The sequence below is a fragment of the Amblyomma mixtum genome, chromosome 5 (assembly GCF_055824585.1).
Source record: "Amblyomma mixtum isolate Tamu chromosome 5, ASM5582458v1, whole genome shotgun sequence".
In the NCBI taxonomy this organism is placed as follows: Eukaryota; Metazoa; Arthropoda; class Arachnida; order Ixodida; family Ixodidae; genus Amblyomma; species Amblyomma mixtum.
Genome location: NC_143016.1, coordinates 190,712,994 through 190,736,281, shown reverse-complemented (window position 1 = coordinate 190,736,281; position 23,288 = coordinate 190,712,994). Strand labels below are relative to the sequence as shown.

General features: G+C 48.6%; 1 protein-coding gene across 12 annotated transcripts in view; it reads right to left on the bottom strand.

Moving 5' to 3' along the window:
* The window catches only part of LOC149345254 (uncharacterized), a 179,693-nt gene extending 156,774 nt beyond the window's left edge, over nt 1–22,919 (bottom strand). For 9 of the 12 annotated variants that reach the window (XR_016283260.1, XR_016283261.1, XM_089546524.1 and 6 more), the window contains exons 1-2: nt 21,522–22,918; nt 17,057–17,119 (exon numbers count right to left, since the gene is read on the bottom strand). Coding sequence is in view for 10 of the 12 variants with exons in the window: in XM_089546524.1 (XP_089402650.1) it covers nt 17,057–17,119; nt 21,522–21,524 (66 nt within the window). In the remaining 2 variants the exon portion in view is untranslated. Of the gene's footprint in view, nt 1–17,056; nt 17,120–21,521 lie in introns of all 12 variants that reach the window. The other 3 variants (XM_089546514.1, XM_089546516.1, XM_089546513.1) reach the window with 2 other exon arrangements.
* Between the last annotated feature and the right edge of the window lie 369 nt (nt 22,920–23,288).

Genomic DNA, 23,288 nt, shown 5'->3' with positions numbered 1-23,288 from the left:
TAAACCTCAGTCCTGAGTTGCTAGCGGCTGTGAAGCAACTGACCAAGGTAGCGGTCAGACCTGTGAGGCAGTGAAGGGTACAAGGATCTGGCTCCGGACAGGCCCCAATTGGAAACCGAACCTGGCAGAATTTAACGCTAAAACCTTATCCAGTGAGGCAAGTCTAGCAGTGTTGCTCGACGAACTCGCAGGAATTAAATGGCATGTCATAAGGCCTACGTCAGGTTAGGAGGAAAGGTGAGGCGTACACAGTGCTAAAGGGGAGGAACGTACTGTGCTATCATGGATTAGCAGACAGACAAAAAATAGGTATGGGATTCCTCACCAATTATGATACATCATTCATCATTTAATGGCCCTTAAAGACCCCTGGCGGGGTATTACATAAGGGGGGGGGGGGGGCGAACATCGAAGCAAGTAATGACATTATTAGGTCAAAAAAAAATACATATACAAAAAAGTACAGTAAAACAGTGAAAAAAAAAACTGAAAAAAAGTATACAGTGAAGAAAAAGTATACAGTGTGTAAAGAGGAAGACGCTTAGCAGACGGAGCAACAGAACCGATGCGCGGGGCGAGGCGAGAAGACGACGATCGGCAGCTGAGGCAGCAGAACCGACGCGCGGCGCGTGGTGGGAGCATCCATCAACTGTTCTGCGACCGGACCTGTCCTTGCCCGCTCTAACCGGCCTTCACAATCAGTCATCTCTTGCCAATAAAGGCCGTTACATCTTGGTGGAGGTTGCGGAATCCCGTCCTGGAGCTACGTAACCGGACTATCACTACCCCTATGCCTGCCAACGCCAACCAGCCAGCCAGCTCCTCACCGGCACCCGTCGCTTGTCATGGCGCGCTCCGCCAGCGCGACCCTGCCGTCTTCAGCGGCACGGACGATCACGACGTGGAAGACTGGTTGTCCTCTTACGACAGGGTGAGCGCACATAACCGATGGGACGACACTATGAAACTCACCAATGTAATCTTCTACCTAACCGGCGTTGCCCACCTTTGGTACCAGAACCACGAATCGGACTTTACCACCTGGACCGCATTTAAAACCAGCTTCTCCGACATCTTCGGCCGTCCTGCAGTACGCAAACTTCGCGCCGAGCAGCGTCTTCGCGTTCGCGCACAGCAGAGTGGTGAATCATACACCAGCTACATAGAAGATGTCGTCAATCTCTGCAAGCGCGTCAATGCGTCCATGGCGGAGGCCGATAAAGTTAAACACATTCTGAAAGGAATCGAAGATGACGCTTTCAATATGCTTGTGGGCAAGAACGTTACATCTGTCACCGAAATCTTCGACCACTGCCAAAGCTACGATGAGCTCCGCCGACAGCGCGTTTTCACTCGGCAGCCCTCTGCACAGACAGACACAGTAACTAGCCTCAGCATGACGACAGAGGACAGCTCGCTACTGCTCCAGATCAAGCAGTTTGTCCGTGAGGAGGTTGCGCGGCAGCTGTCGCTTCTTCCTACTGTTTCGGGTTCATCTACCCTGACTCCGACACTTCAGCACGTGATCCGGGAGCAAGTGTCCGAAGCCCTGCCACCGGTTTCCTCCCAGCCTCCTGTCGCTGCGCCACTTACCTACGCCGAAGCAGTCAGGCGTCCCCGCCGGGACGCGTTAGTTTCGTACCAGCATGCATCCACCGCAGTCGACACCATTTCGTCCTGCCCGGCCACCACCGCAACGTTTCCGTCCATGGCGGACGCCGGACAACCTACCCATCTGTTATGCCTGCGGCATTCCTGGCCACGTGATGCGTCACTGCCGCCGCCATGTTTTGTCCCCTGCTGCCGATACCGACCCTCGCGGTTACGCCTACGCCCCTCCCCAGCATTTTCATCGCACTTCGCCTTCTGAGACCACTGGTTCCTCCGATCACGGCCCCTCTATTCGCCGCCGCTCTCCATCTCCGCGTCGCCGCTCGGTTTCCCCGATGCGCCGTCGTCCCTCTTCCCCTTCTGAAAACTAGTGCCCGCAGTTCCGGAGGCAAGAACTGCGTGCTCGTCGCCAAGCTCAAGACCTCGACTTTCTCCGGCCAATTTGATCACCGTTTCTGTGGAGGGCACCGATGCTTTTGCGCTTATTGACACCGGTGCTGCTGTATCTGTACTCAGTGCAAAATTATGCCGCCAGTTACGAAAAGTGATGACTCCGATATCTGGTTTTATGCTTCGCGCCGCTAATTCGCAAATTATCGCGCCTTTGGGGGCCTGTACAGCCCGAGTTGCTATTCAGGACGTTGTGTACATTGTTGAATTCATCGTCTTCGCATCGCCGTCTCACGACGTCATCTTAGGCTGGGACTTTCTCTCCCAACATGAAGCTGTCATCGACTGCACTCGTTCCGAAGTCACCCTTCTTCCCTTCGGCGACGCCTCTGTGAACGCTTCCATTAATCCGTGCTCCAAGTTGACTGTGGCTGATGACGTCGTGATCCCGCCGTGCTCTGCTGTCCTCGTGTCTGTTCATTGCGACGCTGCATCCAACGGCCCTGTCATCTTCATCCCGTCCGACTCCTTCGCTTCTCGTCACTGTCTACCCCTGCCTTTCGCCGTGCTTACCGTCTCAGCCGGCTGCAGCGTCATGCCCCTGACGAATCCATTCATGTGCCCCTCTACTCTTCTTCGCGGTGAATGCCTGGGACGTGTCCAGCCTTTCGCCTCCGTCGTCGCCTGGGACCCTTATGAGGATGACTCCTGCCGCATGCAAGTGTCTTCACTTACTTCTTCCCCACCGTCTCCTGATTCCGCTCCCGAAGCCGTCTTTGCGCGCTCAATCGACTCGAATCTTTCGCCTCCGGAGAAGACCCAGCTTGCGGCCCTGCTCGATAAGTTTCGGTCATCGTTTGACTTCTCTCACCACCGTTTGGGCCGCACCTCAGCTGTTACCCATCGGATCGACACTGGTGCCCACTCGCCGTTGCGCCAACGCCCATATCGCGTCTCGTCCACCGAACGCCAGGTTATCGACGCCCAGGTAAATGACATGCTGCAGCGTGGCGTCATACAGCCATCGCACAGTCCTTGGGCTTCCCCCGTCGTCCTTGTCACCAAGAAAGATGGCTCTATACGCTTTTGCGTTGACTACCGGCGCCTGAACAAAATCACCCGCAAAGACGTCTATCCGCTGCCTCGCATTGATGACGCACTTGACTGCTTGCAGGGAGCTGAATTCTTTTCTTCTTTAGATCTACGTTCGGGTTATTGGCAAGTCCCGATGGCCGACGCTGACCGCTCTAAGACAGCCTTTGTGACGCCTGACGGGCTGTATGAATTCAACGTCATGCCCTTCGGACTGTGCAATGCCCCTGCCACTTTTGAGCGGATGATGGACACAATACTGCGCGGCCTGAAATGGAAAACATGCTTATGTTACTTGGACGATATCGTTGTTTTCTCCCCCGATTTCCAGACACACCTCGTTCGCCTCGAGCAAGTTTTGGAATGCCTCGCGACTGCCGGGCTTCAACTCAATTTAAAGAAATGTCGCTTCGCCGCTCGCCAGCTGACTATTTTGGGCCACGTCGTGTCGAAACAGGGTGTCCTTCCTGACCCAGCAAAGCTTCGTGCTGTCTCTGAGTTCCCAAAGCCCTCTACAATGAAGGAACTTCGCAGTTTTATCGGCTTATGTTCTTACTTCCGACGCTTTATCCGAAATTTCGCTTCTATCATCGCGCCTCTGACTGCCCTTCTTCGTGGCAGTAGCGACCTATCAAGCTGGAGTCCTGCCTGTGACGAAGCGTTCATCACGTTGCGCCGTCTACTTACCTCTCCGCCCATACTGCGCCACTTTGATCCTGCTTCTCCAACTGAAATCCACACAGATGCCAGTAGCGTTGGTATCGGTGCTGTTCTTGCTCAACGCAAACCGGGGTATGCGGAGTATGTTGTTGCATACGCGAGCCGCACCCTGACGAAGGCAGAGCAAAACTACTCAGTCACCGAAAAAGAGTGCTTGGCGATCGTTTGGGCGATCGGGAAATTTCGGCCTTACGTATACGGCCGGCCTTTCGAGGTCGTCACGGACCACCATGCCCTATGTTGGCTGTCCTCCCTAAAAGACCCAAATGGCCGCCTCGCCCGATGGGCCTTACGCCTTCAAGAGTACGATATTCGTGTCATCTATCGCTCTGGCAGGAAGCATAACGACGCCGACGCTTTGTCTCGTTCACCTCTAGCCAATGAAAGTGCCTCTCCTCCCGCCATCGACTGCGCCTCCTTGTCTTTGGACGATATGCTCAACGAGCAGTCTAAGGACCCTTGGATCTCTTCTCTTGTACGCTATCTTTCAGACCGTTCTGCCGTGTCGGTACCGCGCGCAATCCGCCGTCAGGCTGCCCACTTCACTATTCATGATGGGATTTTGTACCGCCGAAATTATCTCTCTGATGGCCGCAAGTGGCTCCTAGTGATCCCTGGACATTTACGCTCAGAAATATGCGCAGCCTTTCATAGCGACCCGCAAGCTGGTCACGGCGGTGCTTTCAAGACCTACAACCGGCTTCGCCTCCGCTATTACTGGCGCGGCATGTATAACTACGTTCGAAAATTCGTCCGGTCCTGCCCCGATTGCCAGCGCCGCAAGCCGGGTCATCACCATTCGACCGGCGCTATGCAGCCTTTGCCTTGCCCATCCAGGCCATTTGAAAGAGTTGGCATTGACCTGTATGGCCCACTTCCCTACACTGCTGCAGGAAACCGCTGGGTCATCGTCGCTGTAGACCACCTGACCCGGTACGCCGAAACAGCTGCCCTCCCAGCTGCTACGGCGCGGGATGTTGCAGCCTTCCTTTTGCACCATTTCATCCTTCGGCACGGAGCCCCGCGTGAACTGTTGAGCGACCGTGGGCGGGTGTTTCTGTCAGACGTCGTTTCATCTCTTCTGCAGCAATGCAACATTACTCGCCGCACCACTACTGCCTATCATCCCCAGACGAACGGCTTGACAGAACGTTTCAATCGAACATTAGGTGACATGTTGTCAATGTACGTGGCGGCAGACCATTCTAACTGGGACGTCATCCTCCCCTTCGTCACATATGCCTACAACACCGCTACGCAGAGCACTACTGGTTTCTCACCATTCTTCCTTCTATACGGCCGTGAACCATCCTCGCCGCTCGACACTATTCTTCCGTACCATCCTGATTCGTCGGAAACCACAACCGTATCTGAAGCCTCCCGACACGCTGAAGAGTGCCGCCAGCTCGCCCGGTCGTTCACGTCCGACGACCAAGGGCGCCAAAAATACCGCTTCGACCACTCCCATGGCACAAACACTTTTCAGCCGCAATCTCTTGTTTGGCTCCGTGTGCCTTCTGCTGCACCAGGTCTCTCTACCAAATTGCTGCCCAACTACCACGGACCCTACCGTGTCCTTGAGCGCTCTTCTCCCGTCAATTACGTCGTTGAGCCCGTGACGCCATCATCCGATCTCCGACGACGTGGGCGTGAGACCGTCCACATTTCGCGTTTGAAGCCATACTACGACCCCTGCGTCCTGTTGACCCCCTAAATCGCCACGATGGCTCTTTCTCCCCCGGGGCCAAATGTAAAGAGGAAGACGCTTAGCAGACGGAGCAACAGAACCGATGCGCGGGGCGAGGCGAGAAGACGACGATCGGCAGCTGAGGCAGCAGAACCGACGCGCGGCGCGTGGTGGGAGCATCAACTGTTCTGCGACCGGACCTGTCCTTGCCCGCTCTAACCGGCCTTCACAATCAGTCATCTCTTGCCAATAAAGGCCGTTACAAGTGAAACAATCGTTGCTTGGGGAAGAGAAAAAAAAAAAGAAAAACACGTTTATAAATCAGGCAGACAGGTGCAGTAGTATATCAAACAATCATAACATAAAAATAAAACGCAAAGGCAACAGTTACCCACATTGGGATTTCAAGTGCAATGACAGCATTTGGCGGAATTTCAGAGCATCGCGTTCAGTGACAATTAATTCGGGTAGTGAATTCCATTCATTAATGGCAAGAGGCAGAAATGACTTGTTAAATGTGTTTGAGGAGCCATGAAGTCTTAGGATGCTCATGGAGTTGAAAAGACGGCGTGATGTTCGGAGGGGAGGGAGCAGAAGGGAGTGTCGAAGTGAGGGAAAACAATAGTACAATTTATGGAATAATGATAAACGGGCAATTATACGCCTATGCGCGAGAGGCTCGATGTCGGCAGATAATTTTATTTTGGTAATGCTAGAGCGGGTGTCATAGTTGGAGGAAATAAAGCGGGCTGCACGGTTTTGGACGGCTTCTAGGCTGGCTATTAAGTAGGCTTGATGTGGGTTCCATATTGGGGATGCAAATTCAAGTTTGCTACGGACGAAAGTTTTGTAGGCTAGGCTGCGAATGGAAGAAGGGGAGAAACTGAGGTTGCGTCTGATAAAGCCGAGTGTTTTAGATGCATCAGCAGCAATCTTCGTGATGTGCTCGGACCAAGTGAGGTTGCTCGTGATATGGATGCCAAGATACCGGTATGATTCGGCTTTAGTAAGGATGGTTGAACTGAGTGAATAAGCGTAGTCGATATTAGTGCGCTTGCGTGATACCTGCATGTATTTGCATTTCGTTACGTTGAGCGTCATACAGCTGGCAACATAGAGGATTCTATAGTATTAATGAGAGGGTGGCAATTGTAACTAGGTACAAAGGTAAGAGGTACAAATAGAAGGTTGGCCTACGCCTCTATATTCAGCCATGACGGCCAGATTTTCGAAAGCTTCCACGGAGACTTGTAGTCAGCAATGAGCAAAGTAAAGACATAGTACATGGTACTGATGGGTGGCTTCAATGCCAACATAGGCAAGAAGCAGGCTGGAGACCAGGCAGAGGATGACTTTAGCAAAGGCTCCAGGAATAGTAGGGCAGAGTTATTAGTAGAGTTCGCAAAGATAAATAATTTACGAATCATGAATACTTTTTCCTAAAACGAGAGAACATGAAGCGGACAAGCAAGAGCCTGACTACGGAGACTACAGAGACAGACCACATTGTGCACTCATAGGTGTGATGCACTGGCCATAAAATTAGCCTGCTATACTTAGTGGAGCAGGCTGAGGCAAAATTATTTTTGTTTTTCTTTTCAGCCTCACCACAATTTTATGACCATAGGATGGTAAGATCACAAACTAGCCTAGACTTGAACAGGAAATGGAGGAAACTGGCAAGAAAGAAGCCCATCAATGAGTCAGCAGTAAGAGGGAAAGTAGAGGAATTCAGCATCTCGTTGGAGAACAAGTATTCGGCTTTAATTGAGGACGACGAACCTAAAGGTGCACTGAAGAGGAATCTGAACTTGTCTTTTTGCCACGGGAACTAGATATACACGTTCCGAGCTTTCTTAGAAACTGCGATTTATTGCCCTGTGTGGCCGATTTCCGTAATTAAATCGAATTAACGTCCGGCTCCCGCCTTTCTTTTTTAATTCTCCCTCGTACGGTGGGCGGAGTCGACCAATGCGTGGAGTGCCTTTCACCCAGTCCCGTGGCGGCTTGCCGCTCTGCCATCGGCGGAGTAATATGTAGTAGTCCGTAGTAGCAAATAGTCCGCACGTATTTTTATTTCTGCGGGCTTGTTTTGCGGGTATATTATCTGTGAATGAAACTATTTATTCATGGAAACCTAAAAAAACAAAATAAAGCGAAAGCAAAGCCTCCATGGAGCTGGCTGAACGGCACTCCATGCGTTGGTCGACTCCGCCCACCGTACGGGGAGAATTGAAAAAATAAAGGCGGGAGCCGGACGTTAATTTGATTTAATTAGGGAAATCGGCCATGCAGGGCAATAAGTCGCAGTGTCTAAGAATGCTAGGGACGTGTAGATCGAGTTCCCGCGGCAAAAAGACAAGTTCAGAATCCTCTTCAGTGCACCTTTAATGTTCAAGCAGTGAATGATAACCTCACAGCTATCATTATGGGATGCACAGTAAAGTAGGCAGTAGGATGATTAGAGAGGATAGCAGTAAGCTCTCTCCTGAAATGAGAGATCTGATCAGGAGACGCCAAGGCATGAAAGCATCTACCCCTTTCCAGGGAACAGCAATGGCAGAGCTATCAAAGCTAATCATTAGGTGCAAGGTAGCCGACATAAGGGGCCTTGATATAGAATCGAGCATGCTCTGAAGAACAGAGGTAGCCAGAAAGTGGTGAAAAGGAAACTAGACATAGGCAAAAATCACGTGTATGCATTAAGAGACAAAGAGGGCAATGTCATTAGCAATATGGATAAGATAGTTAAAGCAGATTAACGATGTGTTGATGACCCTTGAGGAAGGTCAAGCCAGATTCCTCGAGGAGTTGCAATCCATCGAAGTGCAGCACTGTGCCATGGCTACCATGCTCGACAGTCTACTAAATCAAGTACGTACTCTGGAAAATGAACCATAATGAATTGCACCTGACTGAATTGTCCCGTGATGTTCTCGCTCTAAAAAACTGTCATTGATGAAACTAACAACCGACCCCGAAAGAAATAACCTACTAGTTTTTCGTATAGAGGATAGTGCAACTGAGACTTGGCAGCAATCAGAGGAAAAGGCGCTGGCTTTCTTTCAGTCCTAACTAGGACAACAGGTGTCAGCAGCTGGCATTGAGCGAGCACACCGACTGGGCAAATACAATGAAAATAAAAGGCTGCCGATATTACTCAAATTTTGCGCTTTCAAAGACAAAGACCGCGTTTTGTCATTTGGTGGGAAGCTTAAAGGCAAGTCATTTGTGATTCTAGAAGATTTGAGTGCGCACCATGCGCAGTCTAAGCTTGTTGCCCATGCGTGCTCACTAGACGTGCCCTTTAAGTTGCGTTTCAGCAAGTTCTACACCAACAACCGGTACTTCACCTTTGACGCCACCTCTGAAAAGGTTGTTGAAACTGCAAGATAGCCAGTCACTGAGGATCAGCCCTGCAACGCATCTTTATATGTTTCCCATCCTCGTAGATTGAATCCGATGGCCAATGAATTAGTCTTCCTTGCTGTGAACTGTCGTAGCCTAAAAAATAAAACTGATGATTTTGCCACTTTGACATCTTCAGTAAAGCCTGACGTCGTACTCGGAACCGAATCCTAGTTGCATGATTCTATTGGTTTTCCCTTCTGGCTATGACGTACGCCTGAGTGAGAGGGACGGTATTTTTGTACTTGCAAGAACATGCTTCCGTTCGAAGCGAATAGCAGTGTCTCCAGCGAGCAGTGAACCGGTATGGTGCATTATCTCGAAGCGCAAAGGTGATATCTTAACAGTAGGGTCCCTTTATCACTCACCGTAGTTTCCACATCGTAGAGGATGTGGAGGTCCTCGGTAAGGTCCGTTGTAGCGACCACAGAATGGTAAGGTCTCGTGTTAGCTTAGATTTGAAGAGGGAACGGAGGAAACTGGTGAAGCGAAAGGCTATTAACGAGTTAGCATTAAGAGGGAAGGTAGAGGAATTCAGAATGTCGCTGCAAAACAGATTTTCCGCTTTAACTGATGAAGACGACCGCAGTGTTGAAACAATGAATGATAATCTTACAGCTATCGTTACAGAGTGCGCCGCAGAAGTAGGTGGTAGGATGGTTCGACAGGATACCAGCAAGCTATCTCAGGAGACTAAAGATCTGATTAAGAAACGCCAAAGCATGAGGACGTCTAACTCCACAGACAGGATAGAACTAGCAGAGCTATCGAAGTTAATAAATAAGCGCAAGGTAGCCGACATAAGAAAGTTTAACATGGAGAAAATCGAGCATGCTCTAAGGAACGGAGGTAGCCTAAAATCAGTGAGGAGAAAACTGGGCATAGGTAAAAACCAGATGTATGCGCTAAAAGACAAACAGGGCAATGTCATCAGCAATATGGATAAGATAGTTGAATTAGCCGAAGAGTTCTACAAAAATCTATACAGTAGCGAATCTAATCATCAAGTTACTGAGGGAGGCAGTCGAGCACAGCAATGGGACATCCTGCCAGTAACGAAGGAGGAAGTAAAGAAAGCCTTAGGAGCAATGCAAAGAGGGAAAGCAGCTGGTGAGGATCAGGTAACAGCAGATTTGTTGAAGGACGGAGGAGAGATTGTGCTACAAAAACTAGCCAGCCTGTATACCGCAATGCCTCGTGACCTCGAGAGTACCAGAAGCTTGGAAGAACGCTAACATTATCTTAATTCATAAGAAAGGAGACGTCAAGGACTTGAAGAATTACAGACCAATCAGCTTATTGTCCGTTGCCTACAAGGTATTTACTAAGGTAATCACTAATAGAGTCAGGACAACCTTGGACTTTAGTCAACCAAATGATCAGGCAGGCTTTCGTAAAGGATACTCGACAATAGATCACATTCACACTATCAATCAGGTGATAGAGAAATGCGCAGAATATAACCAACCCCTATATATAGCCTTCATTGATTACGAGAAAGCATTTGACTCAGGGCCGTTTCACATGCTGCGACTAGAACGAAAATAGTCGGCCTAGTCGGTGACGCCGCAGTGCGATTTTCGCACAGTGCTTTCACATGCAACGCGCACCCAGCGAATTCGGTCGGAGGCACACGCAAGGTTGCTCGATGTTCGCATAGGCAGCCCACAATTAAACGCGACAGAAACGCTGCATGGAATGTGTTGACGATGCTATGACCAGCGTGTTTTTAGATGCAAGGCAATATTTCGTATGTTTTGATTAGAATAAACAGTTTTGCTTACGCCGCGGGAACAGCTCCCACGTGACCCCACGCCGAGACGGCGCGTGACGTCACGTCACGTGCCGTCTCGGCGCTGCCCATTGGTCAGTCGCAGAGAGAACACACCGACGCTGCGACTGGATTCCAACCGGACGGAACTTGGTCGCAGGCCGTCTGCGGCTAGACCGACGGCCCTCCCCAGTCGCAGACCGACAGAATTCGCAGCGTCGCAGGCGAGAATCACATGCATGTGAAACGGCCCTCAGTGGAAACCTCAGCTGTCATGCAGGCATTGCGGAATCAGGGTGTAGAAGAGTGCTATGTGAAAATATTGAAAGATATTTATAATGATTGCACAGCTACTATAGTTCTCCATAAAGTCAGCAATAAAATTCCAATACGGAAAGGTGTCAGGCAGGGAGACATGATCTCGCCAATGCTCTTCACTGCGTGCTTACAGGAGGTATTCCGGGGACTGGAATGGGAACAGTTGGGGATAAGAGTTAATGGAGAATACCTGAGTAATTTGCGATTCGCTGATGACATTGCCTTGCTAAGCCACTCAGGACAAGAACTGCAAAGCATGATCAATCAGTTAGACAGGCAGAGCAGAAAGGTGGGGCTAAGAATTAACATGCAGAAAACCAAAGTAATGTTCAACAGCCTAGCAAGAGAACAGCAGTTCGCCATTGGTAGCAAGGTGTTGGAAGTAGTAAGAGAATATGTCTACTTAGGGCAGGTAGTGACCGCAGATCCGGATCATGAGAGGGAAATAACTAGAAGAATAAGAATGGGGTGGAGCGCATATGGCAGGTTCTCTCAGATCATGAATGGTAGCTTACCAATATCCCTGAAGAGAAAGGTATAGAACAGCTGTATCCTACCGGTACTCACCTATGGCGCAGAAACGTGGAGGCTAACAAAGAGGGTTCAGCTTAAGTTAAGAACAACGCAGCAAGCTATGGAAAGGAAAATGATAGGTGTAACGTTAAGAGATCGAAAGCGGGCGGAGTGGGTGAGGGAACAAACGCGGGTTAATGACATCTTAGTTGAAATCAAGAGGAAGAAATGGGCTTGGGCAGGGCATGTAATGCGAAGGCAAGATAACCGCTGGTCCTTAAGGGTAACGGAGTGGATTCCAAGAGAAAGCAAACGTAGCAGGGGACGGCAGAAAGTTAGGTGGGCGGATGAGATTAAGAAGTTTGCGGGGATACAGTGGCAGCAACTGACAAAGGACAGGGTTAATTGGAGAGACATGGGAGAGGCCTTTGCCCTGCAGTGGGTGTAGTCAGGCTGATGATGATGATGATCACTCACTTGGTCAAAATTGTGTCGAGTGCTACAACGACCTGTCACGGGAACCTTTCCACACTGAATAATGATGTTATCTTCGGTGATGATTTTGACATCAAATGAAAGAATGAAAAACCCACACTCACCAACAAGTCTACAATGACATTAGCCTTCGCAGAGCTAATAGTAGTTAACGATCTAACACAGTACATAAATGAGCCTACTAGGCAGCAACACTCGGGGTCTTCCACATTGGATTTAGTTTTCTCAAACACAACCTCGCTAGCCGATAAGGTATTAATAATCCCTGTTCTAAGTGATCATAATTGTGTCGTTGCATGTTTTACAGTGTCAGTTGCAAAGACCATGCATAAGCAATCGAGGAAAGTTTATTTTTACAACAAAGGCGACTATGCATCCTTATCACATGATCTTGTTTCTTTCTTGCCTGATTTTTTAAACAGCAGTCATACATTAGACTGTGGGAACATCTGGGAACTCTTTAAAAACAAATTCAAAGCTCTTGTTGACATACATGTACCGTCAAAAGTGGTGTCTTGCAAACAGCGGAATGACAAGCCATGGTTCGATCGGGATATCTCTGCACTGGTCAACAAGCGGCACCGCCTTCTCACCTCGTACTCAAAAAGCCGTTGCTCATGTCAGCAATGTAAATCCGTTCGGGCGATATCAAAGCTAAACTAAAGATTAAAAAAAATTAATTCTTTGCTTCTTTGGGCGAAAAAAATTAAGCATAACCCTAAGGAGCTACGGAAGTTTTTAAAATCTCATGGAAGGGAACAGGTTGTTGTTCCACACCTATCAGTTGACGGAGCTGACATCAACGATAAGTATGACAAAGCTTGTTGTTTCAATCGCTATTTTGGGTCTGTTTTAGCGCTCCCTTTTGCGCAGAACTTCCTGAAACCACTCAAGTTATTTCTGTACCTATGTCACCGATTACCGTTTCATATAATGGAATTCTGAAGCAACTGCCATCGCTCAATGTTCAAACAACTATTGGTCCTGATCGAGTTCCACCTTATGTTCTAAAAGCATGTGCTGAGGTGGTAGCACATTATTTGGTTGCGCTGTCATTAGACTCTAGTTGTCTTCCCACCAAATGGAAAGTAGCTAACATAGTCCCAACCCATAAAAGTGGCTCCAAAACCAAGGTTTCAAACTAGCAACCAATTTCCCTCACAAGCATAAACTGCAAGGTTTTAGAACATATTATTTAGAGTGCCATTATAAAACACTTAGAAAATTGCAACTTCTTTGCGAATGTACAGCAAGGCTTGAGGTCTAGGCTTCCATGTTCTATACAGTAGTAGGAATTGAGTCACGATAATATTTCATGTTATGACTGCATATTTTTGGATCTTAAAAAATCGTTCAACTACGTACCACGTGTCCTTTTATTGCATAAACTTGCTTCCCTCAGGATCCACCATGCAGTAATTACATGGAACTACCTTTCCAATAGATCCCAATATGTTGTAATTAATGGTGTTACATCCCACCCTGCAGATATTACTTCCGGTGTACCTCAAGGCTCAGTTTTAGGGACTTTGTTGTTTTTAATTTATATTAATAACATTGTCGAGAGCATTTCTTGCAAATCTGCTTATACGCAGACGACTGCGTCGTGTACAGCCCCATAGTCACAGAACATGATGTTCGCACCTTGCAGCAAAATCTAGACAGCATCCATCAATGGTGCATCTAGAGGAAAATGATGCTGAATTCAAATAAATGTAAATATGTTTCTTTTTTTTCACGAAAACATAACCCAATAAACTCTGTGTACTGTTTAAATTCTACTCCATTGGTAAAAGTCTCTGAATTTAAGTACCACGGTGCAACAAATATAAAAGAATTATTGTACCTCACACACATCAGACCTATTCTTGAGTATGCTAGCGTGGTGTGGGATCCACCCATGATTACATTATCGGATGGTTTAGAGCGCGTACAGAACCGTGCAGCCTGTTTTGTCGCCAATGATTACGACTTTCGACACAGCGTTTCAGCCATAAAGAAATATTTCAGCTGGGAACTTTTCAGTAATAGGCACATGCGCAGTAAACTAGAAATCTTCTATCACATCTATTTCAGTTAAACCGGGATTGATAAAACTCTGTATGTTCACCTGCCACATTTTGTACCTGCACACTGTGATCATGCTTTTAAGGTCTGAGAAATCAAATGTCGAATTAACGGTTATCAGAACACTTTCTTTCCGCACGCCATATCTGTTTGAAACAAACTCTCCCAAAAATGTCGTTGACTGTACATCTGTGGAAGCGTTTCGTGCTTTTATTCATAGAATCACTTAATCTTAACTTTGTATCATTTAATGTACACGTGTGTGTGCCTGTTTTTGCTGTATTTTATGGCTGTTCCTTGTGTCGTTTGAATGTCTCATCACCTGACTATAGCACTTGTAATGCTTGATTTCATTGTGCGTCCCCCCAGCGATAATGACTTCAGGCACTGCAAGTATATGTGAATAAATAAATTAGCACATTTGCCCCCCCCCCCCCCCCCCCCCAACTTCTTCAACAGAGCAGACACCATAGCTTCAGATGCACACTTTCGCAAGCCTTTACAAAAACACCTCTTCTTCCCCACACAATATCCGCACCCACATGCTTCCACTCCCTACGGGAATGCCCAGACTTACTAAGTAAGGCTTTCTGACGGGCTAATTGGTACATATTCATATTTGATAGGCTGTTCGCTAAAAAGACGTTCACAGGAAAATGGATAGACGTCTCTATCCGTTTACCTCTGAACGTCTTTATAGCGCACAGCCTATCAGACTTACTCCGGCACCAACCACCCATCTTCCACCTCATTTTCTCCTCTTGGGAGACTGCTCTGTCCAGCACACAAGACCAGCAACGGCTGATTGAGCACGCACACCAAAACAGCAACAGCCAACGGAGTCCTGGACAAAGGACATCGCCCAAAGAGGAAGGCGACCAACTACCACTGGTTGAATAAAAGTTTACCCTCCACCTCCTACTCACCGACTTGTGAGATAGGAACTGAGGAGAAACAGTGACTGTTTTTCACAATTCCATCAATGCACGCTCACTGTCAGCAGTGCCGAAGCAAAAGACCTCCGAAATGTAAAAAGCCTCCGCAGCATCCTTCACAATGCGACGCAGCAGCACTGAAGCTCCCTCACGAGCAGCTGCGTCACAGGTGAAGAAGCTTCCGCACAAAGAGCGAACGGCATGCGGTGAGCACGCAGCTTCGGCGCACGCAAAGAACCATGTGGATGCAAGCGAGAAAAACCAGCAGCAGTGTCAACAATCATTCCAAGTGGCGCACGGCTGTGTTTGGTTGGCTGGCAGATGCGTTGCAGGCTAGTGCGATGTTCAGGAAAGCCAAAACTGTGTGGTCAGACTATCCTCAGGGAGAGTCCCGTCAGTTTTCTGTCCCGCCTGCTGTTGTGCGCTTGTCAGGGGTGTGCGGGCAACTCTGCAGCATGCAATGCCATGCGAGTCACACCTGGGTGTATATCGGGGTGTATTCCAAGGTTTTCCATATTTGTTATCAAGTTGTTGGTAACTTTTTGAAAGTAATAGGTACTGCATCATCGTACTGCATCAGCAATCCCTCCATCAATCACACAAAAAAAAGGGAAATGCTGCTTCTTTCTGACGCAGGTCTTTTCAGCTTTCTGCCACTTCCCATAATTTTATTTATTTAAAATGGCCACTTGGTTTGATTTACGGTTTTCACCATCTTCTCTGCTGGTTCCTTTTCCTCTGCTTACACTCTCCTTCTCTTTCCGAGTGGGCCGCTGTCCCAGATAGTTTTTCTCCTAGCAATGCTTCCTCCTTCTCAAGCGGTCAGGCGGCATCCAGTTTTGTTTGGAGTGGTACCACACGTGTGACGATCCTGCTGTCGACAGAGTGAACCTTCCACTCACCCACAGAGGCAGAGCAGGCCTGGAGGTGACAGTCTCCTAGAGCCAAACATGCAGTGCATCCACCATGTGTCCCCTCATAGCACACGCGACATGCCCGGATGATGACACGTTTCTCACAATGGTGTTCGCTTTCTCCCATGATGAGAGGGAAACAATGCCTGAAAGTGCCTTGTCTTCTAATCTACAGCGCCTGCTGGAAAGCATGTCTCAGGACTCGTTGGCTTAAAGACAGCAGCACTCACCCAAATGCCACACTCTTAGCTCCTTTTTTTGCTCTCACTCCCACAGCTTGTCTTAGCACAAGTAATGACTGATATTTCGAACCCAGAATTGATCCAAGTTTTTCAAATCTTAGTCAGAGATACAAGCAGTCTGAACCAAATTTAAGAAAACACAATGAGTGTAAGGAGAGGGCTGAGTCGGGCTGGTTGGTTCATGTTCACAATGAGTCCGCATAATTAATGCCAGCAGTAGCTAAAAGCAGACACCAAATGGCTACCACCAAGCGGGCCATGTGACACGTCTGCTATCCCCGCCATTGCTGCACAAGACACCAGCTTAGTGTAGCAACAAATCAGTAAGCAGGTCCAATACACTACGCATTAACCAGTTTTGCAACTACAAACTACTATTCGTGGCAACTGAGAGCCTCCAATTTGATGTTACCATGGATGTAACCAGCTGTGTTTGAACTTGGCAGCGAGCTGAATAATGCTCAACTGCAAATTAAGTGCTGCATGCAGACTACCCCGACACGCAAGCCCAGGTGTAGTCGTTCCAAATACGTGGACATGCTTCTGCCCCTCCTATAACAGCAATGCTGCATTTGCACAAGCGCATGATAAGATAATAGGCGAAGGAGCAGGAACCATGGAGAGCCATTCAGCCTCAATCTACTGAATACAAGCTGCCTGACATTTTGTCCAGCTGACCTGTCCATCCACAATGAATGTGCTGATAATCAGAGCCTGCTCCAAGGAGCCCGTATCTATGATGACCACCCAGCCAAAGCAGGAGGCTGCCCTTTTGCCCGTGCTGTGGTATTGCGACTGCCATGCTGGGCTAAGAAGAATTAGAAGCACCCACTTCAGGAGCACAGGAGAATTAAATGAAAGAAACTGGGCGTTCAACGAGAGAAAATCCTCACCGCAACATCTTCAGCCGAGCTGTAATGCTCCTCACCATCACTGCTGCTGTCAGACTCACCACCCTGCATGAAAGCATTCTCACATCACAAAGATGGACACCAAACTGAGTGACTTGGAGTCCATTTCTCACAGCCAAATATTTTCACCAGTTTTATGCGAACCTACTACTTTAGCTACCACTTCAGCCCTTCACCGTGGTTATGCGCCTCCAAATCACGTGATACATGACGTCACACCACGTGACACGATGACGTCACGACAGTGGAGAAACGGGGGCCCACCTCGCGCCGTCGCTGTGGTTGTGCGCCTCCAAATTACGCGACACGATGATGCTTCACATTCTCCAGGCTTAACCAAGTTAAGCCTCAGCCATTTTTTTAGTTCCTGCTGTGCACAGTATTTTCTCCTGCTACCAGAAGCCTTGTCTTTCTGGCATATCATGCAGTACAAAAACTTGATGGTCGATAATACCATTATCATCATCATCAACCTGACTACGCCCACTTAAGGTCAAAGGCCTCTCCCATGTCTCCCCAATTAACCTTGTCCTTTGCCAGTTGCAGCCACCATATCCCAGCAAACTTCTTACTCTCATCCGCCCACCTAACTTTGTGCCGCCCCCTGCTATGCTTGCCTTCTCTTGGAATCCACTCCGTTACCCTTAAGTACCAGCGGTTATCTTGCCTTCAAATTACATGCCCTACCAAAGCCCATTTCTTCCTCTTGATTTCAACTATGATGTCATTAACCCACGTTTGTTCCCTCACCCACTCCGCTCTCTTCCGATCTCTTAGCGTTACACCTGTCATTTTTCTTTCCATAGCTTGCTGCGTTGTCCTTAACTTAGGCTTAACCCTCTTTGTTAGCCTCCACGTTTCTGCCCCATAGGTGAGTACCGGTCAGATACAGCTGTTGTATACTTTTCTCTTGAGGGATATTGGTAAACTGCCATTCATGATCTGAGAGAACCTGCCATATGTGCTCCACCCCATTCTTATTCTTCTAGTTATTTCCCTCTCATGATCCGGATCAGCAGTCACTACCTTCCCTAAGTAGACATATTCTCATACTACTTCCAGCACCTGGCCACCAATCGCGAACTGCTGTTCTCTTGCTAGACTGTTGAACATTACTTTGGTCTTTTGCACGTTAATTTTTAGCCCCACCATTCTGCTCTGCACAACTCATTGATCATGCTTTGCAGTTCATGTCCTGAGTGACTTAGCAAGGCAATGTCACCAGCAAATCGCAGATTACTTAACTCTTATCCCCAACTGTTCCCATTTCAGGCTCCAGTATACCTCCTGTAAACACGCGGTGAATAGCATAGGCCAGATCGTGTGTCCCTGCCTGACACCTTTACTTATTAGAATTTTATTGCTGACTTGCTGATTTTATTGCTGGAAACTACGGTAGCTGTGCAATTGTTACAAATATGTTCCAAAAATTCAGGGGGCACTTTGACTGTCTAAAGTGGGTAGAGGCGGAAGCGTTTTCCGCACCACCTTCGCTGTTTCTGTGGCACTGGTGGCGTCACATATATTTGAGTACTAATTACTAAGTGATGGCAAATCACTAATTAATTGTTAATTACTGATTAATGCCTGAATATTAATTAACTGCTAATTAATGACGCTTAAGCTGCGCCTTTAGGAGTGGGACACGACAGCGCGTTGTAGCGCTGCCAGGGAGTCCACGGAACACCACCACCCGTTCGGCGCGCTGCCTTGCCGTTTGAACGCCACGCTTTTTGAGGAAACGAAATGGCGCAGTAATTCTCTGTCATCTCGGTGGACACCTGAACCGCACCATAGAGAAAGGGAGGTGGGAGTGAAAGAAGATAGATAAAGAGGAGCCGTAATGAAGAAAATGAAAATTGTATTTGAGGAAAGGAAATTACGCAGTAACTGTCTCACATATCTCGGTGGACACCCGTCAAAATTCAGGGGGAGGGGGGCATTTTTTTTACCTATAGTGTGGTCACTGATGTGTGGTTAAGATGTTAAGCTTCGCCCCTAAGAGTGGAACGCGACAGCGTCTTGCAACGCTGCCAAGGAGTCCATAGAACGCCATCGCCCATTCGGTTGTACGCCTCACTCGTCGGTAAATTGGTTTTTGAGGAAAGGAAATGTATCTGTTTCTCATATCTCGGCGGACATCTAAACCTCGCCAGAAGGGAAGGGAGGAGGATGGCAGTATGTGCAGACACCGTATTCACTAGACGCGCCTTTGTTCATTCCAAACCATCGAGCTGGCATGGCGGAGTGGACAGCGTGCTCGTCTCTCACGCCGCAGACCGGGGTTCGATTCCTGAGCTCGACCAATTTCTTAATCGCTTTTATTTATTTATATGGCCTGACTAGTAAGGCTAATTGGGTAATTAAGTAATTAACTAAGCTCAGTCTCACTTACTTGGAGCATCACTATACGATCCCTTCAATTGGTTGTATGGTTACTAGCCAAAGTGCAATTGGCCCCGTTTGAAATTCGCGCACTGTGACGTCACGACCGTTTCCACCAATTGAAAAGCGTGACATTTTCTGTCGACAACTGCTGCTTACAACGATGAGACATTAAAGGCTTCCGCCTTAATATTTTCAGATAACACTCTTCTAAACCCTGATTCCGCAATGCCTGCATGACTGCTGAGGTTTCTATTGAGTCGAATGCTTTCTCGTAATCAATGAATGCTATATATAGGGGCTGGTTATATTCTGTGCACTTCTCTATCACCCGACTGATAGCGCGAGTATGATCTATTGTCGAGTAGTATCCTTTATGAAAGCCTGCCTGATCATTTGGTTGATTGAAGTCTAAGGTTGCCCTGACCCTATTAGTGATTACCGTAGTAAATACCGTGTAGGCAACAGACACTAAGCTGACAGGTCTGTAATTCTTCAAACCCTTGATGTCTCCTTTCTTATGAATGCCTGAGGTCACAAGGCATTGTGCATACAGGGTGGCTAGTTTTTCGAGCACAATCTCTCCTCCATCCTTCAACAAATCTGTGGTTACCTCATCCTCAACAGCTGCTTTCCCCCTTCTGCATTGCTCCCAAGGCTTTCTTTACTTCCTCCTTCGTTACTGGCGGGATGTCCCATTGCTGTGCTCTACGGCCCCTCTCAGTAGCATTCTGATTACAATCGCTACTGTACAGATTTGTGTAAAACTCTTTGGCTACTTTAACTATCTCATCATACCATATCATACCATGTGATGCAACAAATCTGTGTTAGCAGTATTACTTCCACAATGATCTAAATTTGATTTTGCCATTGCTTTTTCGTTCAACTGCTGCGTATGAGGGTGAAGCTTGGTGGAGGCTTTGGACACATATTTTCACCAAATCAGGGACGCAGTGCTCAAGCAACTCTTTACAACACCATTTCAAAAGCTCCTTCATGGTGCGCAACATCACCTTTCTTCAGTCCTTGATAATGAGTGACACCAGCAATCATAATGGCGTCTGCCATGCTTAGTGGTCCCTCTTATCATTAAGGCACACGTTGAAATAAAAAATTTCATGGCACCACTGTGGGCAGAAACCAGTGGCAGTATACACAGTATGGCTGTACACAGTTAATTTTTATTTTTCTTGGGCCGCTCAGTTAGATGAACACGACCCCATATGTTCATACAGGCAAGGTGGCACAAATATTAGCACCCCACATCTTCACGAGAGACACAGACCAGGAGAAGAGTGCTGGAGAATGACGCTATTCTTCCCCAGTCTACGTGTCTGCATTTACACACTGTATGTTGCATGTAGCACCTAAACCTTGTGTTGCGTAGCCACCTTCATGCGTCCATTCCAGGTTATTCTTTCACTGGTCCATTTGTAATAGCTTTTAACCTCTTTTTCTCCTGCTTTTATTTCCTCTAGTGCGAGTACGCTTGTATCAGCCTTTTTTTGTCCATGTTTTTGGTGTTTTATCCTTACCTGTCATTCCATAAACACCGTTAGTTTTTTATCCCTTTTAGCCTCATATCGTGTTCTGTTTTGTCGTCATCTTCGTATTTTTTTGACATGACTACACTACACTGGTCACCGTCCCCGTTTCATCATTGCCTATGTAAACGTACTGCTTCGAAATAAAATGTCAGTTGTTAATCAGTGCCCGTGTGTGTGTCGTTCTTCGCTCTGTCCTGTTACCTGCTCTGTTCCTACAGATATATTTCTTTGTTGCACAGAAGAAAAAACAGGTGGTACGGCGCATTTTCGTTCAACCACGCTTCGTACCGCAAATCACGAGCCGGAGCGGGAGGCTGCAACAGCCAGCCACACTTCCGCAAACCGCATCGTTACGGCGAAACAGAAAAAGCACGATGTCAACTAAGCAAAGTTCTCGAACTTGGCAGCCGTGTTGCCTTAAAAAAGTAGCGCATACGGTCGAAAGCAACACAGAGTGCAGACCCGCACGAACTCACGCCGCCGAAATGAGCCGCATTCCGGCTCTAGCTCACCATGGAATGTCCCAGAGTTCACGTAGAGCCGTTCAAGTCACCATACACTGACTGACAGAAACTGCCGATCACTACAAGTTTCAAATTGCGTCCTCATCCAGCACAGTTGCAGGTGCATACCACGCGCGTTTTGAGGCATCGAAGTTTAGCTAGATGTCAAACTGTCAAGCTAGATGGATGGATAAGGCTGAACCACTCCACTAAGGGGCTGGATGGCGCATTGAGCGCCCAAAAGTGAAGCCACCGGAAGTAAGTGGCTTTGTCCCGGAAGTCAGCCTTTGGCAGTGCACGAAATCGGACCTCAGCCCGCCGCGGTGGATCTTTCTCTATGGCGGTGGCTCAGTGGCATGGAGGTAAAAAAACTAGGAGGGAGTGCGCTCAGCCTCTGCAAGCCATCCTCCTCTGACGCCGCTGCCGAGGGCCCTTTTGCGCACTGACTCATGGGAAATAGGCCCTCCTCCACAGTTACCAGACTGCCAGCCAGCGGTGCTTTTTAGTGAACATCCGTGCTCCGAAGTAGCGCAGCGCAGCGCTTTGGCGGAATGCGTACCGAGCTCGAGGTTGTCTGCAGGCTCCGCGTCTCTGTTGATTACACTCTTGAGTTTTTGGGTGCACTGTAGAAAACTGCGGGTAAACTTTTCATCAAAGGGTGCGGCCGCGACCTCGTCACTGTTCAACTGTGGTTCATAAAGAGAATGGAGAGGAATTCCTTTCGTCGTTATACACGCATACGGAGCGTTTATTTCAGCGCATGCTATGAGCGGAGAACTCGAGAGTAGGCGAAGAAACGAGCCTCTAAAAAAGGGCGCAGCGGCTTCCAGAGCGCTCACGGCGGACGGACGTGTTGAACGAGCGCTCCGGCGCGCTGCGCAAGATTCTATTTTTCGGGCAGGCGGACTTCGGCCCGCCCATGGGCCCTCCGTTCTCCGCTATTCTCAAGGCACAAGTCGTGCCGAATACGCGCGCGCACATAGGCGGTTCCGACGTGAAATTCAGCAGTGAAGTATTTCTCTCTCTCTCGCTGTCGAGAGAGAGTGCCGGCGGCTTTACGTCTGCCCCTGCGCGGGGTCTCCCGGCCACTGCGCACAATCACTTACAAAAAGAAGTAAACTGTATGTATACATAGCCGCGCGCTCGTAGCGTCCTGTCTCGGACTAATCGCGCGCGCGGCATACTGCACTAGCGGCCGGGGTGGGGCGCCCGGCCGCGTATACCGTCGGAGGTAGCACCCACGGAGCGTTCGTGTCACGCGTGCACTACCTGGCGAAGAGCGAGCGGGAAGTCAAGCCCGCCTGTTCGATGAACGCACAGAGGCTCACCACTTTTGTGTCACGGGTATAGAGGCTAGAATATCACGGGTGCGCGCAGTGCCGCGCGGCCACAGGAGCGCTTCGAGACTGTCCGGGATGATTCCCAGCGCCCTGTAGGCCGCGAGCATCTCGCGACGCGGCACTGCAGAAGCGGCACAGCGAAGAAGCGTGTGCTCTAAGTGTCTCCACTGCGCCGCAGTCAGCGCACGCGTCGCTCGGGGATGGTGGCCGCTGCGGCGAGCGAGCAGTTTGCGCTCACCACGGAGCCGTCAGTGAACGCAAGCAGATGGTCGCCTAGTTGCTCGTACAGCGAGAGAGCGAAACCGAAACCGAAATCCAGCTAAGAGCTACCACTGCCTTGCCACGTGAGGGCCTATTTCCCATGATGCTTTCCATTATATTTTTTATGACTAGGCTTCAAGATTGTGACGTCATGGTCCCTCCTAGTTTTTCTTCC